The sequence below is a fragment of the Eptatretus burgeri genome, chromosome 4, assembly GCF_056783735.1.
Source record: "Eptatretus burgeri isolate ZD-2024b chromosome 4, Ebu_testis_v1, whole genome shotgun sequence".
NCBI classification, from domain to species: domain Eukaryota; kingdom Metazoa; phylum Chordata; class Myxini; order Myxiniformes; family Myxinidae; genus Eptatretus; species Eptatretus burgeri.
Window position 1 is genome coordinate 60,376,958 of NC_140964.1, and position 15,057 is coordinate 60,392,014.

The 15,057-nt window shown below is 45.2% G+C and overlaps 1 protein-coding gene across 2 annotated transcripts in view; it reads left to right on the plus strand.

Moving 5' to 3' along the window:
- LOC147028155 (kinesin heavy chain-like) overlaps positions 1-12,372 on the plus strand; it is an 84,292-nt gene extending 71,920 nt beyond the window's left edge. For both annotated transcript variants that reach the window (XM_085878295.1, XM_085878296.1), the window contains 6 exons: positions 610-681; positions 8,146-8,250; positions 8,487-8,703; positions 8,924-9,053; positions 9,168-9,213; positions 11,359-12,372. In XM_085878295.1, the coding sequence (XP_085734421.1) occupies positions 610-681; positions 8,146-8,250; positions 8,487-8,703; positions 8,924-9,053; positions 9,168-9,213; positions 11,359-11,376 (588 nt within the window). In that variant the 3' untranslated portion in view covers positions 11,377-12,372. The remainder of the gene's footprint in view (positions 1-609; positions 682-8,145; positions 8,251-8,486; positions 8,704-8,923; positions 9,054-9,167; positions 9,214-11,358) is intronic.
- Positions 12,373-15,057: the final 2,685 nt, after the last annotated feature.

Genomic DNA, 15,057 nt, shown 5'->3' on the forward strand with positions numbered 1-15,057 from the left:
GATTTAATATTCTTTTATTTTTTTTTTTTAACTGACATTAATGCTCATGGACGAGCTGAATGACAGAGATGACGTCAACATAGTGATGGAGAAAGGTAAGCTGGCATAATAGGGAGCTAGGACGGATAAATAGCAAAGGAACGGACACTCAGGACAATGGAACAGTGGGATGAGTAGATGAGGGACAACTTCGAAAGCAGATTGGAACTGCTGACAGGTGGTAAATATAGAAGAGTGTGGGTGGAGATGAGAGCAATAGAGAGTCACTGAGAATACAAATGATAGTGAATAGGAATAAGGGATGACGTAACGTGGTGATGGGTCGCCATTTCAAAAGAATGGAGAGAGGAGCATGATTGAACAGACTCAGGCAGGCGATGCAGTAGTCGATAGAAGAGGAGGAGGATTCCCGAAGAGGATTCAGGAGCCAAATTGCAATCATAATACGTGCCGTGAAGATGTGAACCCTCATTTAATCATGCAATCGGCATTACGTCACATCTAGTGAGCTTACAAAGTTAGTTGTTTTGTTTTCCTTGTTGCAGACTGTATGCATTACTCGTAAATTGACATGGAATTTGTAACACACGTGATTGTCTTTCTTTTCAGGCCAAAGAGCTTCAGACCCTTCATAATCTGCGCAAGCTTTTTGTCCAGGACCTTGCTACTCGTGTCAAACGGGTCAGTTTTTTTGGTCTCACTGTCCCACCATTCTGTATTTGTACCTTCATGTGATTGACCATTAAGACTTCCAACAAAAGCTTTTTTTTATGTATACCATGTCGATGCTCGTGTAAGAGCTAATTCACTGAAACGTATAACAAGGCAGGAGACGAGGGGCGGGAAAGGGAAGTACAAAATAGTGGGGAACATGGACAATAGGAGATCTGTGGAAGGGAGAGGGATGGAGTGGGGTACATGAGATAAACAAGATTGTACTGCAGGGACTTTCAGGAAGGAAAACAGGGAATTTGAAGGAGGTGGGGTTGGGATAATTTTGGTTGGGGGAAGATATGAGATGGTGGTGAACAACTGGTTTTAAGACCTGGACGGAGGAGTGGGATCGAAGAGAGTGTGGGAGTTTGTTCCAGAGGCAGGAAAAAAGAGGAATGAAACAGTGAAGGTGAGCAGTGATTCTTGATTTTGGCAGTTTCACCACAAGGGGTTTTTTGATAGATCTTGAGGAGAAGGAGGAGATTGGGACCATACTCTTTGCAGAGCGTTGGTGCTGCTTAAGCAGTCTCCTTGGCTATTGGGTACAATGCTGGACAGGTCACCACTCCGACACAGTATCCCAGCATGCTGGCACTCATTTTGCCGACCTCGGAAGGATGACAGGCCGAATTAACCTCACCTGGTATTTATTCAACAGCTGAGAGGGATTTGAACTCAGGACCCTAGGATCCAAAGCCCACCACCCTAACCATTAAGCCAACACCAGGCATAGACCTTGAGCACCCTGTGGAAATATAGGGGATACAGATCACAGACAGAACGGTGGAGGTGGGGGGGGACAAGTCAAGAGAGGAGACGGTAGAAGACAAAGGCCACCGACCTGTCTCCGGTTGGAGAGTGAGAGCCAAAGACTCGTACTCATTGTGTGAGATACCAATGATCCGGAAAGTCTTGGTTTCCACATCATGAAGTCGAGCTAGGTGTGAGGCAGGACTACAACCCCAGAGGGGAGAGCAGTACTCCATCAGACAGTGGATGAAAACCTTTTTAGTGGCTAGAAGCTCAGGTGTGCCAAGGAAGGACTTTACATGACGTAGGATGTCCAGTCGGCGACTAGTTTTGGAGGCCAGCTTGGCGATGTGGCTTTCCCAGGAAATATCATGGCAGATAGTGAGGACCAAAAGCTTGAATGAAAGGATTTCTTCAATGGGATTGTTGAGAAAGTAGATGGGGGGGGGGGGGAGGGGATTCCAGGCGGTCCTTTTGGAGAGACATCATGAGAGTGTGAGATTTGTCAGGTTTGAAAGACATATTCCAAGTGTTTGACCAGCTTGTGATTTTTATCCAGGTCTGCAGAGAGTGAAGAGGCTGCTGCCTGCCAATCAGAGGGATGACAGATGGTATGGCAGAGGGTGGAGGCATCAGCAAAGAGATAAAGAGGATTTTACAGAAAGTCTGAGAGATCATTGATGAAAATCAGAAATAGCACAGAGCCAAGAACACTGCCTTGAGGAACTCCAGCCTGGCCAGGAAGAGGTGATGAGAAATTCCATTAATAGCCACGTGTTGACTGCAGCAGGAGAGGAAGTCCGCAAGGCATGAGTGGAGATTGCCTTGAATACTATAAGAAGAGAGTTTGGTGAGCAGTGTGGGATGCCAGACCATATCAAAAGCACGTGATATGTCTTGGGAAATGGCTCTGACCTCATGTTTGGTATTTATGACCTCCATCCATTGTTGGGAAAGCAGAATCAGCATGTCCATGTTTGAATGACTTTATCTAAATCCAAGTTGATGGTTGAAAATCAAGCCATTGGAGAAGAGGAAGGATTTGATGTCTGAAGCGATGATAGATTCCATGACCTTGCTGATGATTGGGAGAAGGCTGATTGGTCTGCAGTTGCAGGGATTAGTTTTTGCACCCTCTTGAAACAGAGCGGTCATGTTTGCTGATTTCCAAGCAGATGGCAGATGACCTTCAGCAAATGAGTAGGTGAATAGAACGGAGAGAGTGTGAGCGAGAGCTGCAGAGCAGGTTCTTAGAACACGAGGGCTGATGCCGTCTGGGCCGGTTTCAGAATCAGAGTCGAGGTGTGACAGCAATCTCTCCACCTTGTCAGGAGAAAAGGACACAGAGTCGAGGGACAGCTGGGTGCGACTGGGTAAGGTAGGTACAGAAAGTGATGGGTTTCGGACAAAAGATTTAGATGCAAACACAGAGTTTAGACATTCAGCCTTTTCTCTTGCGGTATCAGCAGTGTGGCCATTTGAGGTAAGGGAGGGGTTGGAGGAGGAACATACACCAGAAACAGACTTTATTAGATGCTACCTGGATTTGGAGGAGGGAGACAGGTTTGAGAGTTCAGATCTGAGATGAGAAAGATGTTGTTTTCTGGCTCTCCTCGGAGTAGACACACTTATTCTGAGTTTCTCGAAGGAACTGAGATTGTCTTCAGTAGGATATGCCTTCCATGAGGCGAAGGCAAGTTGTTTCAGGACAACTGCCTCGCCACAAGCTTCAGTGTCCCGTGGGTGGGAGGAAGGGTAGGACAACTGAAGACAAGATGACAAGACTGACGACAAGACGGGATAAATCTGTGCATGAGAGAGAGAGAGAGCAAATTTCTTTGAATAAAATTCCCCAGGATGAATTTATGTCAGTGAGAGTGGAATTTGGAGACCAGTCTAGAAGTTTGATGGCTGCTTGAAGACCCTGCCAGTCAGCCTGAGTGAAATGTCAGACTCATCGGTGCTGAGGTGGTTCTCTAACAACAGCCAGAGACATGACTGCTGACAAGAATATGGTCAGATGAACCAAATGGAGCAGAAGAAGAACAACAGACATTTTCTGGGAAATTTGTCAAAATCAGATCGAGAAGAGATATGAGTACGACTGGCTGAGATCCAGGTCGGGAAGTTGACAGATTGTGTCAGTCCCAATGAGTCACAGAAGTTATTTGCTGAAGAGCCATGGCAGGTGAGGGAGGTACCAACACACAGCCAATTGGCATGATGGCGATTGAAGTCACCCATATGAGGAAGAGAGAGTTTGGATAAGTGGATAGAAGTTGGTCCATCTTTTTGGCGAGTGAGATGTAAATGGAGTCATCACGGTTTGGTGGACTGTACAACACACAATATCAACATGAGGTGAGAGTGAAGGGGAAGCTGCAGCCAGAGGTATTCCTGGGGGTGTGGAGGAGTGAGAGCAGTGCATGCGAGTGATGAATAGAGTTTTTGATAGAGAGCAACTCCGCCACCAGGACGAGGCTCAGATCTATCATACTGGAGGAGAGCATAACCAGGGAGAGAAACGAAGGAGTCAGAGACGTCTTGAAGCAGGAAAGTTTCTGTGAAGCAGATTATGTCTGGTTTGTCAGTGGCAAACTGTATGGAAAGATGTCACGTTAGAACGAAGGCTCCGGATGTTTGAGGTCCACAATGTTAAGAAAAAGGGAGTGGAGGAGGCTTAAGATGCAGGGGAGGGGAGGATCATGAGAGGGAGGAGAGGTGGAGGTAGTGAGAGTTGTTGACAGATTGCAAAAGAGCTAGTGGAGAGGGTTGCATCAGGAGGAGGACAAAGGGTAGCAGTAGGGAGTAATAAGAGAGGTGGCAAATGGAAGTGGGAGATTGGAGGAGGTGGAGGAATGAGTTGGAAGAGAGAGTGTGGTGGAAGGAGGCTGCTGTGAGGGGGGAGAGTTGGAAGGGGGGAAAATTGAGGGAGAAAGGTGTGAGGTGAGCTTTTGAGAAAGGTGAAGGGAAGCTTGTAGGGGGAAGAGAGTGAAGTTTGCATTGAAGAGGGAGGAGGTAGCTGATTTGAGAGAGAGGGCTGAGTGGGAAGCTTTGAGGGAGAGGGGAGATGATGAGAGCAGGCATGCCCATGGGTGAGGAGGGATAAGGGAGGGGTGGGGAGAGAGAAGGATGAGACTGGGTCGAGGTATTGTGGAGATGGGAGCGGGTGTGGGGGAGGACCAACATTTTTTTGGGGTGGGAAGAGGGTGAAGCAGCTTTGAGAAGGGGGAGTGAGGTGGTAGATTTGAAGGGGAAGGGCAAGGTGGGACATTTGGAGGAGAAGGGTGAGGGGGGAGAATTGAGGGAGAAGGGTGAGGGGTGGAGAATTGAGGGAGAGGGGTGAGGGGTGGAGAATTGAGGGAGAAAGGTGTGGGGTTTTGGGATTTTGGGGGGGGGGGTTTGGAGGGAAAGGATGTGATTTTTTGTTTGTGTTTTTTTTTCAACCTCTGTTACTGAAGGTGAAGGAGGTTGTTTTCACCCCTTTCTGTCTGTTTGTTTGTTTGTCTCTGTACAGGATATCTCAGGTTGGCGACGGATTCGGATGACATTTTGTGGACAGGTTGGGTGTGTGACAAAGACGAACTGATTAGATTCTGGTGAAGATCTGGATCCGGATCCGACTCCCAGAATTTTTAAAGTGATTCTTCACCATTGAGTGATGGGGCCAAAAACGATATTTAGCATGATCTCTCAAAAAGTTGTGGACGGATTCGGACGAAAGTTGGTGGGCAGGTTGGGTGTGTCGCAAGGACAAAACGATTCGATTTTGGTGAAGATCCGAACCTGGATCTGGATATGAGAATTATTAAATTTTTTAAGTGATTCTTCACCATTGAGACTTCGGACCAAAAACGATACAGTACTGTGTAGCATGTAATTTCTAAATTGTATTGTGCCCAATATGTTCTCGTGGATCAGGCATTATGTGGTGGAGGTATGTGCTCTATCGAGTGCCACAGAATCAAAAATTCGTGTTTTATTGAAGGAATAAATATTGCTTCACTTAACACTAAATCGTCGTCTTCTTCTTGAATAAATGTCTTGAAACGAAGTTTTTAATGGGTATTTTTGGTGTCCTTATATGCTCGATTGGTGCCCCCCCCCCCCCAAAAAAAATAGAAATGGCGATGTGATTACGTCATATTTCACGTGACCTGCAACGTCCTCTCAAGGATACTTTTGCTGTGGGACCTATATTTACATGAGGCATACATATCCTCTGAACCCTGAAAAATTACTGAGAATGCCATCTAGATGTATATTTGCTGGTTGTAGCAATACTGTACAACCAAAGTTAGTGTGTATGCATGTTTTCCCAATAAACCCAGCTGTAAGGAAAATTTGGACAGCCAAAGTATAACTGACCAGAGGAAAGAGGCATGGATCAAATGCTTCAAGCTGCATTCGCAGCACCTGCTTTGAAGCGCGCCAAGCGTCAGCGCCTATGACACTGGCACGTGTTCCCAGTTTGGGATGAGTAAATTGAAGCGATTAAAAACCGATGTGATCCCCACAAAGAATAGAGATAATTCTAAACTCTTGGAAAAAAAAAAAAAAAGGAATGGACAGAACTGCTGCAGAAAAGGGGCCATTCAAAAATAACGTTATACATTGGGGTTGGGGTGTATCTCCAAGTGTTACGGGAGTGTTATTGGGGCGGGGGGTATGTATGTCCAAGCGCTATGGAGTGTTACGGGGGAGCATGTTATTTGTTGGTTCAGGTCTAAATCCAGAACCGGGCTTTCAGTGGAATACAAACCGTAAACTGTTCAGCCTGGTGGAGGTATGCGCTCTTCTAAGTGCCGTTCTGGTTACTACAATAATTAGAGAGAAGTGTTACATCAAAATACCGCGAAACTCCACATTTACCACCTTCTCGCTCTACGATTTACTACTTTAGCAGTTGTTATTGCCAAGTCTTTCTTAGACGTCGTCCCGATTGTTGTGAACTCCACAGGTATTTCATGACCTCGGATTCATGCACGTACAATATGACTGCACCTTCTACATCATCATTTTTACTATCGTCACAATCTGAGGATTCTTGATCTGAAAATTATTCGTCAAATTAACTTCCTGACGAGTCTGAAGCGAGTTGTGCGGCCATTTCCCTTTGTGTGCGATGACAATCGTTACGTCGATTACATAACACAGATGATGCAATGACCATGGCGTGTTTTTTGGAATTGTTAGTTCAAGTCTTCCTGTCCAGGCTGGAGTTCCTCAAGGCAGTGTTCTGGGTCTGTTATTTTTCTGGTTTTCATCATTGATCTCTCCGACTCTCTGGAAAATCCTCTATATCTCTTTGCTGATGACTCCACCCTCTGCCGCACCATCCGTCATCCCTCAGATCAGGAAGAAGCAGCCACTTTACTCTGCAGATCGAAAGAAAATCACAAGCTGGTCTAACACGTGGAACACGTCTTTCAACCCTGACAAATCTCACACACTCACTGTCTCTCTGAAAGGACTGTCTGGAACCCCCCCCCCTCCCCAATCTACTTACTCAACAATCCTCTTGAAGAAGCCCTTTCATTCAAGCTTCTGGTCTCACTATCTGCCATGATCTTTCCTGGGAAAGCCACATTTCCAAGCTGTCCTCCAAAGCCAGTCGCCGACGAGGAATCCTCCATCGTGCAAAGTCCTTCCTTGGCCCACTTGAGCTCCTGACCACGTACAAAGTTTTCAGCCGCAGCCTGATGGAGTACTGCTCTCCTCTCTGAGCTGCCGCTCTCGCCTCTCACCTTTCTCGGCTTCACGCTGTGGAAACCAAGGCAATTTGGATCATTGGTATCTCCCGTGATGAGGCTGAGTCTTTGGGTCTCTCACTCTTACCACAGGCAGGTCGGTGGGCTTTCTGTCTTCTACCGTATCCTCTCTGGCCTCGCTCTCCCTGCTCTTTCTGAAATATGTCCCCCCCCCCATATTTCTGCTGGGCGCTCAAGGTCCGCCAGCAACCCCCCTCTGGTGAAACTACCAAAATCAATAATCACCACTTCCTCTCACTCTTTCATTCCTCTTTTTTTCCCGCCTTTGGAACAAACTCCCGCACTCTCTTAAATCCCACTCTTCCCGCCAGGTCTTCAAAACAGCTGTTCACAATCTCTTATCTTTCCCCCATCCAAAACCACGATCTTTTCTACCCCCGCTAATCCACCCCAAACCCACCTTCAAATTCCCTGCTTTCCTTCCTGAAAGTCCCTGTCGTGTCCATCTTGTTTACCCCGTGTACCCCACCCCATCCCTCTCCCTTCCACAGATCTCGTATCTCTGTTCCCCACTGTTCTTTTTTCCTCCCCTCTCCCACCCCTCTTGTTGTGCGGTTTCTGTGTGTTTGCTCTCATACGAGCCTCGACAGTTTGTACAAAGTAAAAGGTCTTTGTTTATTACTTACACACCAATATTATGACATCACATCAAAAAAATAAAAATCTCTTTCTGTAGACCTTTAGGGTCCCCCAAAATCAGGGGAGACTTTACTTTTCCCATTTCATTTTTTTATTTGAAGAGACAATCATGTAGCAAAAGCAAATTTTTTTTTGGGGGGGGGGGGTGATGTTCGTTCTTTTTATGTTTTTTTGTGGTACATGCATGTGTGTTTTGGTAATGATGGTACTAATCCTATTTGCGTTATTTTTTACATTTTTTTTTGTCCATCACTTGCTGTGTGATATACAGAGTGCGGAGATAGACTCGGATGACTTTGGTGGAAGTGCTTCACAGAAGCAGCGGATAACTTTCCTGGAAAACAATCTCGACCAACTGACAGCCGTTCACAAACAGGTTGATCACAAACTTCCTGATCTTGCCAACGGTTTCGCTGGAAAAGGCTGCATTAACCCATTAACTAAGAACTTTATCTTGGTGACATGCATTGTCAAGGTCGTTCATAATAACCTTTGTTTTTTTTTCATCATGCACAAACTTTTGATGTCATTCATCATAACCTCTAAAACCCTTTGAAGTCACTTAACTTACCATGTGATCCACATCTCCTGTCCATCCTCCATTGCTCACAGTTGGTGCGTGATAACGCTGACCTGCGCTGCGAGCTGCCGAAGCTGGAGAAGCGTCTGCGTGCCACCGCCGAGCGTGTCAAGGCTTTGGAAGGGGCGCTTAAAGAGGCAAAAGAAAGCAACTTGAGAGATCGACGGCGCTACCAGCAGGACGTAGACCGAATAAAGGAAGCCGTCCGTGCGAGAAACATAGCACGACGTGGGAGCACTGCACAAATTGGTACACACCAAAAATGATGAAGCAAACTTATTACCTGCATATGATTCAAAGAATGAGGATATTTTGGCTTTGTATAGCCACAGCGACATTACACATGTGATTGCACTTCTACCTCATCTGCTTGACTTATGCAGCTCATTTTATCAAACAGGTAGCTGAAAATGTATTAACAAGGGAAACCTTTCTTTTTCTAAGTTTTTGGCTTGCTTGTTACCTGCAGCGAGGCCCATTCGGGCTGGACACGTACCGACCAACTCCCCTGCCCAGGTGGGAATTCGGGGTGGTGGTGGCCCCGTGCCCCACCAGCCTGTTGGAATCCGTGGTGGTGGCCAATTACACCCAGACACTACGTGAGTTTCAGCTCTGTGCATGGAATATGTTTTGAGGTGGGTGGGGTGGTGATGGAGTTAAAAAAAAATTCTGCTCTATATGCTTGACTTTTCTTCTCCACCCTCACTTTGCAGTCGGAGGCCGAACCAGAACGATGTTGGGAATATCAATGGCGATGTGGTGAGCATTTATTAACTGCTGTCTCCTTGACAGTTTGATACTGTTTAACCTGTTTGCAAACAATTTTCAGAAAGAAAAAAAAAAATCTTAACAGTTGAGTATTGTGGAATTATCTGAGCAGTGCACAGGTGACTTATTTACAGTATTGCTGAAAGATTGCATGATCCATGAAATATGGGGTTTGAACATGATGAAGTCGAAAATGAGATTGCTTGAGAGTAACTCACTGTACCACTTCTCACAAACATTCATTCATGTGAGACTTTTGCGAAATAGCCAATCTCCAATTGGTTAATGTAAATACAGTATGGAATTGTTTATTTATCTTATTTGGTTTTATTCCCTTTTGATGTTATGATGCTTTGATGATATCAGCAGGGGCCTGCTTACTGGTGGTCTCTTATGTCTGGTTTACTTGGCTGGAGGAGGATGAATTTTGTTTAACTTGGGGGGGTGATTTCAGGAAAAATTTTTTTTTTAAACATTTCAGGTATGATGGATGGCTGACTGGCCTCTTCCTGCGTCTAATTTCCTTGTGTCTCCTTGTGTAACCTGATTAACTATCTTTCCACCACTCATCCCTTGATCATCTGTCCAATGTATAGGCCCTGTCACACCTTGACGATTTAGCCAGCGTATGCCGACGTATGAAAAATTTGTCTAAAACGCTGGCACACATTGAATACGTATGGGTAAGTTTTGTATACGTTAAGAGTACGCTGGCATACGTCGTAGTATGCCGAGCTGTTAGACAAATTTTCCATGCTTGAAATTTTTCGACGTATGCCAGCGTATGACTCGCACGTTCCGCATACGTTGGCCATAAGTTGTAGGCACGTTACGCGATCATTGACACACGTCGACACACGTTACTTGTAAGTTACTAATAAGTCAAAACACGTCGAGGTAATGTTTACCATACCCGAAACTTATTTCTAACCTATGAGTAACGTGTTGTAGGCACGTTACACGATCGTTGACACACGTTGACACACGTTACTTGTAAGTTACTCATAAGTCGAAACACGTCGAGGTAATGGTTAGCGTCAGTGTTCCAGACTCCCTGTTTTTTTTTGTTTTTTTTTTCTTCAGTATGACAGTAATGTTGACACTTCGATTTCTAGTGCGGTTATAATATAATATAATCAATAGGCTGCTGCTCAACAATTTAAATCATAACCACACTAGAAATGGAAGTGTCAACATCACCATCATACCGAAGAAACAAAAAATAATAAAACCAGGGAGTCTGGAACACTGACGCTAACCATTACCTCGACGTGTTTCGACTTATGAGTAACTTACAAGTAACGTGTGTCGACGTGTGTCAACGATCGCGTAATGTGCCTTGAACTTATGGCCAACGTATGCGGAACGTGTGTCATACGCTGGCATACGTCGAAAAATTTTCAACATGCTGAAAATTTGTCGATGTACTTGGCGTACTCCGACGTATGCCAGCGTGTTTCAGCGTGCTCTTAACGTATACAAAACTTACCCATAACGTATTCGACGTGTGCCAGCGTATTCGGCAAATTTTTCATACGCTGGCTAAAATGTCAAGGTGTGACAGCGGCTTGACACTTCGATGTCTAGTGCGGTTATGATTTGAATTATCGAGCCGCAGCCTATTGATAGCCTACGCCACGTGATTGTCGGTGATACGCTGCTGCGTGCTATGCATGAGTTAGACTATCGTTGGGAATAGGTTGTGAACGCCGACAACACGCTCAGCATTCGTTGATATTAGTTATCTATATGTTATCGAAACGTTCTGTGTACGTTACTAATACGTTATGCCTACGTCCAACTCGTTATGAATACGTCCAAAACTGGAAAAACACATCAATAGTTCAGCGTTTTATATACATTTTGATACCTTGCCATACGCTGGCTAAAACGTCAAGGTGTGACATGGCCTTAAATATAGTTTTGGGTGTTTGTTGTTTTGTATTTGGTGGTGATGTTCTGAAAATGAGGTTTTCACCTTGACTGTGGGTCAAACCAAATGTCTCAAGTCAATGCTTAAGCCATCGAGTGTTTGCAGTTTTGTTAATATTGTGACTTCCTATTTATAACCAGGGTTCGAAAGAGAACTGTTCACATGACTGTCGATATATTGTACTCCGTCCCTTCTCCTTGTAGGATGAGAAACATCGCTGAACAAAGTGGCCTTTTCTTCACATTGTCAAACCTGTGGGCTAATGTAGGTGCCGCAACAAAAGGGACGTTAGAAACGTGTTTCTTACCAGCTTGTATCCTGCACTTGTTTCATCGGGTCTGCTTTGTCTGTGCGTGTGCCACGCTCCACCCCTCTCTCCCCCCCATCCCCACTCCCGATACCCCTCAACAAAACTTATCTTTTGCTGTTTGGCCCCATAAACCAATGCCATACTTGGAAGTCTATGGGAAAACAATAAGACTTACCACTTTTGTAATTCCTCTTGTTTCATCAGCACTAAACCAAACTGAATAGTGGCTCATGAACGTTTACCCATATATGAGACAATCCTATGCAATATGAGACGATATAGCAAGAAGAGAACACTTGTTTTGTTTCGGACAAAAATAAAATAACATTTGTTGTTGTGATTTCCAGTCCAACAACAACATGCAATTCATGTAATTACTTCGGCCTTTGATGAATAGTTTTGGCCCTGCCATGGAGCTGGGTTCTTCACTTACCCCAACCAGCCTGAGCTCGATCCAGGGCAAGGTTAGCCCATAAAATCATTCTGGCAAATCACGGCCGTTGCTTACACCGCTTGTCATCTGACTACAGTTTTACCGTGTTAACGTATTTATTATTAATCTGAAGGGGCTTGTGATAAACGGTTGGTTTTCACATCTTTCTGCACTGGCCAAAAATGACTCAAAAATTCAACACTTATATCTGTTTGTACTTCTTTTCCCTTGATCATTCTTTATGAATTTTTTTGGCAATTGTTCAATTGTTTGTTTGTTTATTTTAAAGAAAGAATGGTGGTGGGAAAGTTTTTTTTTATTTTAATTTTATTTTTTTCTCTCTGAAGGTTTCAACCATTATGTAGATACTACATTTTGCAAGCACAGCTCTGGCAAGCGATGTTATTTGGGAAAGCTTTATACAGTACTCGTGTGCTTATTTTCTCCAATAAACAGTTTTTCTTCTTTCCATAAGTATTTCTATTGTGGTAAAAAACAAACAAATTTGTTCCTTTGATCTACTTTTGTTGTCCAGGTACTCGTTCTGTTGTTGAGGGGTTGGCAGGATATCTCACAGACATTTGATCTGTCTGGTCTTGGTTGGATTCTCGAACCGACTCAAAACTGATGGATGGGTGTTCAAGCAAAAGGGCAATTTGTTGGATGGGACATTCAGTTGAGGACACGTTGACCTCCCATTCGCTGGTGGATGTTAAAGATCACATGCTGCCTTTTGAAAATGGTGGTTCATTATGTGCCGGTACTCCAGTCAAATTAAAACTTATTGGTCTGAACTTCATCACCTTCCAGGGTTGGTTCTCATCCATGGAAACATTTCCTACTTATGTTATGGTCATGGAATTCAGTTGTTAAAGGTTTTTAAATTTTATTTTTCAAACAAAAGACTTTCAAAATGACATAATCTGCCCGAGAATCCTTGGTGCGCATGCGCATAAACCCCTAAAGTTGCCGGTGTTCAGGGCACCATAAAGTATATTGTGTGTGTGAGATGAGGATTGTTACCGAAAATAGCTCACAAAGTTTCTAAGAGAAGCTGAAAATATTTGGAAACGTAAAAGAGTGAAAAGGTTGTGCCTCTGCACAACAAAATAGTTAGAGAACTTTCTCAGCTAGCTGAACAGTCAGCTGCCTGTACTGCAAACTCTCGAACATGTGGGCCGGTGTAAGACCTGAGTGAATGGGCGTGTTCTACACAAACCTCCGACAGATCACGACCTGTGAATGGACTTTGAACCCTGTGGGAGTGCTTCCTGTGAATATGTCAGGCTTGCTGATTTACTTAATGGACGTCTCTGCAATTGGAAAGATGATTATGTGCGTCATTACCTAGTAATGGAAACCAACTCTTCGACAAAGGACATACTCACGATGGGAAAATACACAAAGCTGGTGCCAGCTATATTTACGTGGGAGCTGCATGTATCATGTAGACTTCCCTGAGGAAGAGACTGTATCGGGTTTGGTTGGTTCTGAACTGATGGGATGGACATATCTAGGGCTTGTGAATGTACAGAGTAAGTTTGAAGTGATGATGTTTACTATTAATCACATCGGTAAGAGGAGGTGTCGGTGGGTGGTGGGTGGTGGGGATCGGAGCTGTTATAAATACATTCTTTGTTTGGTTCTGGGGCCAGAAGAGAAATGTGTGTATCTATATATCGAAACATGTGGAGTGTGACAAGCACTCCCCCGATCTCCATTGGAGATAATCTTACACTAAAGCGTCACCTCCAACCCAGAGGTCTCGGCGCCTATCTGGATTTCAGGTTACTTGCCCTCATCAGGACGGCATACCGAGATGAAAACTGAACACTACTTTCACATGAATGCAAAGTGCTACATCTGGCGGAAACTGAGCACAGCTCAACTAACACCATTCCTTCCATGAAGCATGATGGTGGCAGTATCATGCTATGGGGATGCTTTTTTGCAGAAAGGACTGGGAGACTTCACCACATCTGTTAGCACGAGTGAAGCGGGTGGTGCTCGCATGAGTGATGTGGGTACGAGTGGTCCCAGTCCATTCCGAGTGAGCAGGGGATGGTTTGACCGCTTCAAGAAGTGGTACGGTCTCCGCAAAGTCAAACTGTCAGGCGAGTGTGCCTCCATGGACCAGGAAGCGGCCGAAACGTTCCCTGCTCAACTCGCCCAGCTTATCGAGGAGAAGGGCTATCTGCCAGAGCAGGTGTTCAATGCTGACGAGACTGGCCTGTTTTGTAAAAAGATGCCAACGTGAATTTTTATCTCAAAGCGTGAGGGGACAGAATCGCGGTTCAAGGCTGCAAAGGACCGGGTATCTCTTCTCCTCTAAACAAATGCAAAAGGGGACTGTATGACGAAGCCTACGATGCTGTACCGTTCCCTGAACCCCAGTGCTGTCAAGGGCAAGAACAAACACATGCTGCCCATGTTTTGGAGGGCCAACACGAAGGCATGAGTAATGGCAGGAATTTTCATGGACTGGTTCCATTACTGTTTTGTCTCTTCGATGGAGTGGTACCTGGTGGGAAAAAAAAACCTTGTGTTCAAGGTTCTCCTGCTCGTTGATAATACTTCTGGCCACCCTGGGGAACTGAAGGTGGCTCACCCGAATGTCGAGGTCATCTTCCTGCCACCCAAAACCACCTCCCTGATCACCAACCAGCCATTCGATCAAGGGGTAATCTCCATTTTCAAAACGTATACCCACCGCACCTTCCGACGCCTTTTGAATGTGATGGACTCTGCCCCAGAGCTCACTGTCGGGCAGTGTTGGTAAGAGTTCAACATCACCTACTGCATCGGCGCAATCAGTTGCTGCATGAGGTGAGAGCCTCCACCATCAACGCCTGTTGGCAAAACCGGTGGTCACGGGCAGTGAATAACTTTACAGGCTTTCCCGCCAATGTGGAGGAGAGGAATGAAATTGCAGGGTTAGCATGGCAGGTGCGAGGGGAAGGCTTTGATGACATGGAACCTGAGGAGTTGGATGATCTTATCACCTCACATAGCGAGGATGAGTTGGATGTCATTACCAGGGTTTCCAAGTTGGAGGAGGAGGAGGTATCGAGATCCAACCTCACGGTCAAGTTCCTGGGTGAGATGCTGCAGGACATGCAGGCAATTAGTGACAGACTGCAAGACGCTGATCAGGTCATG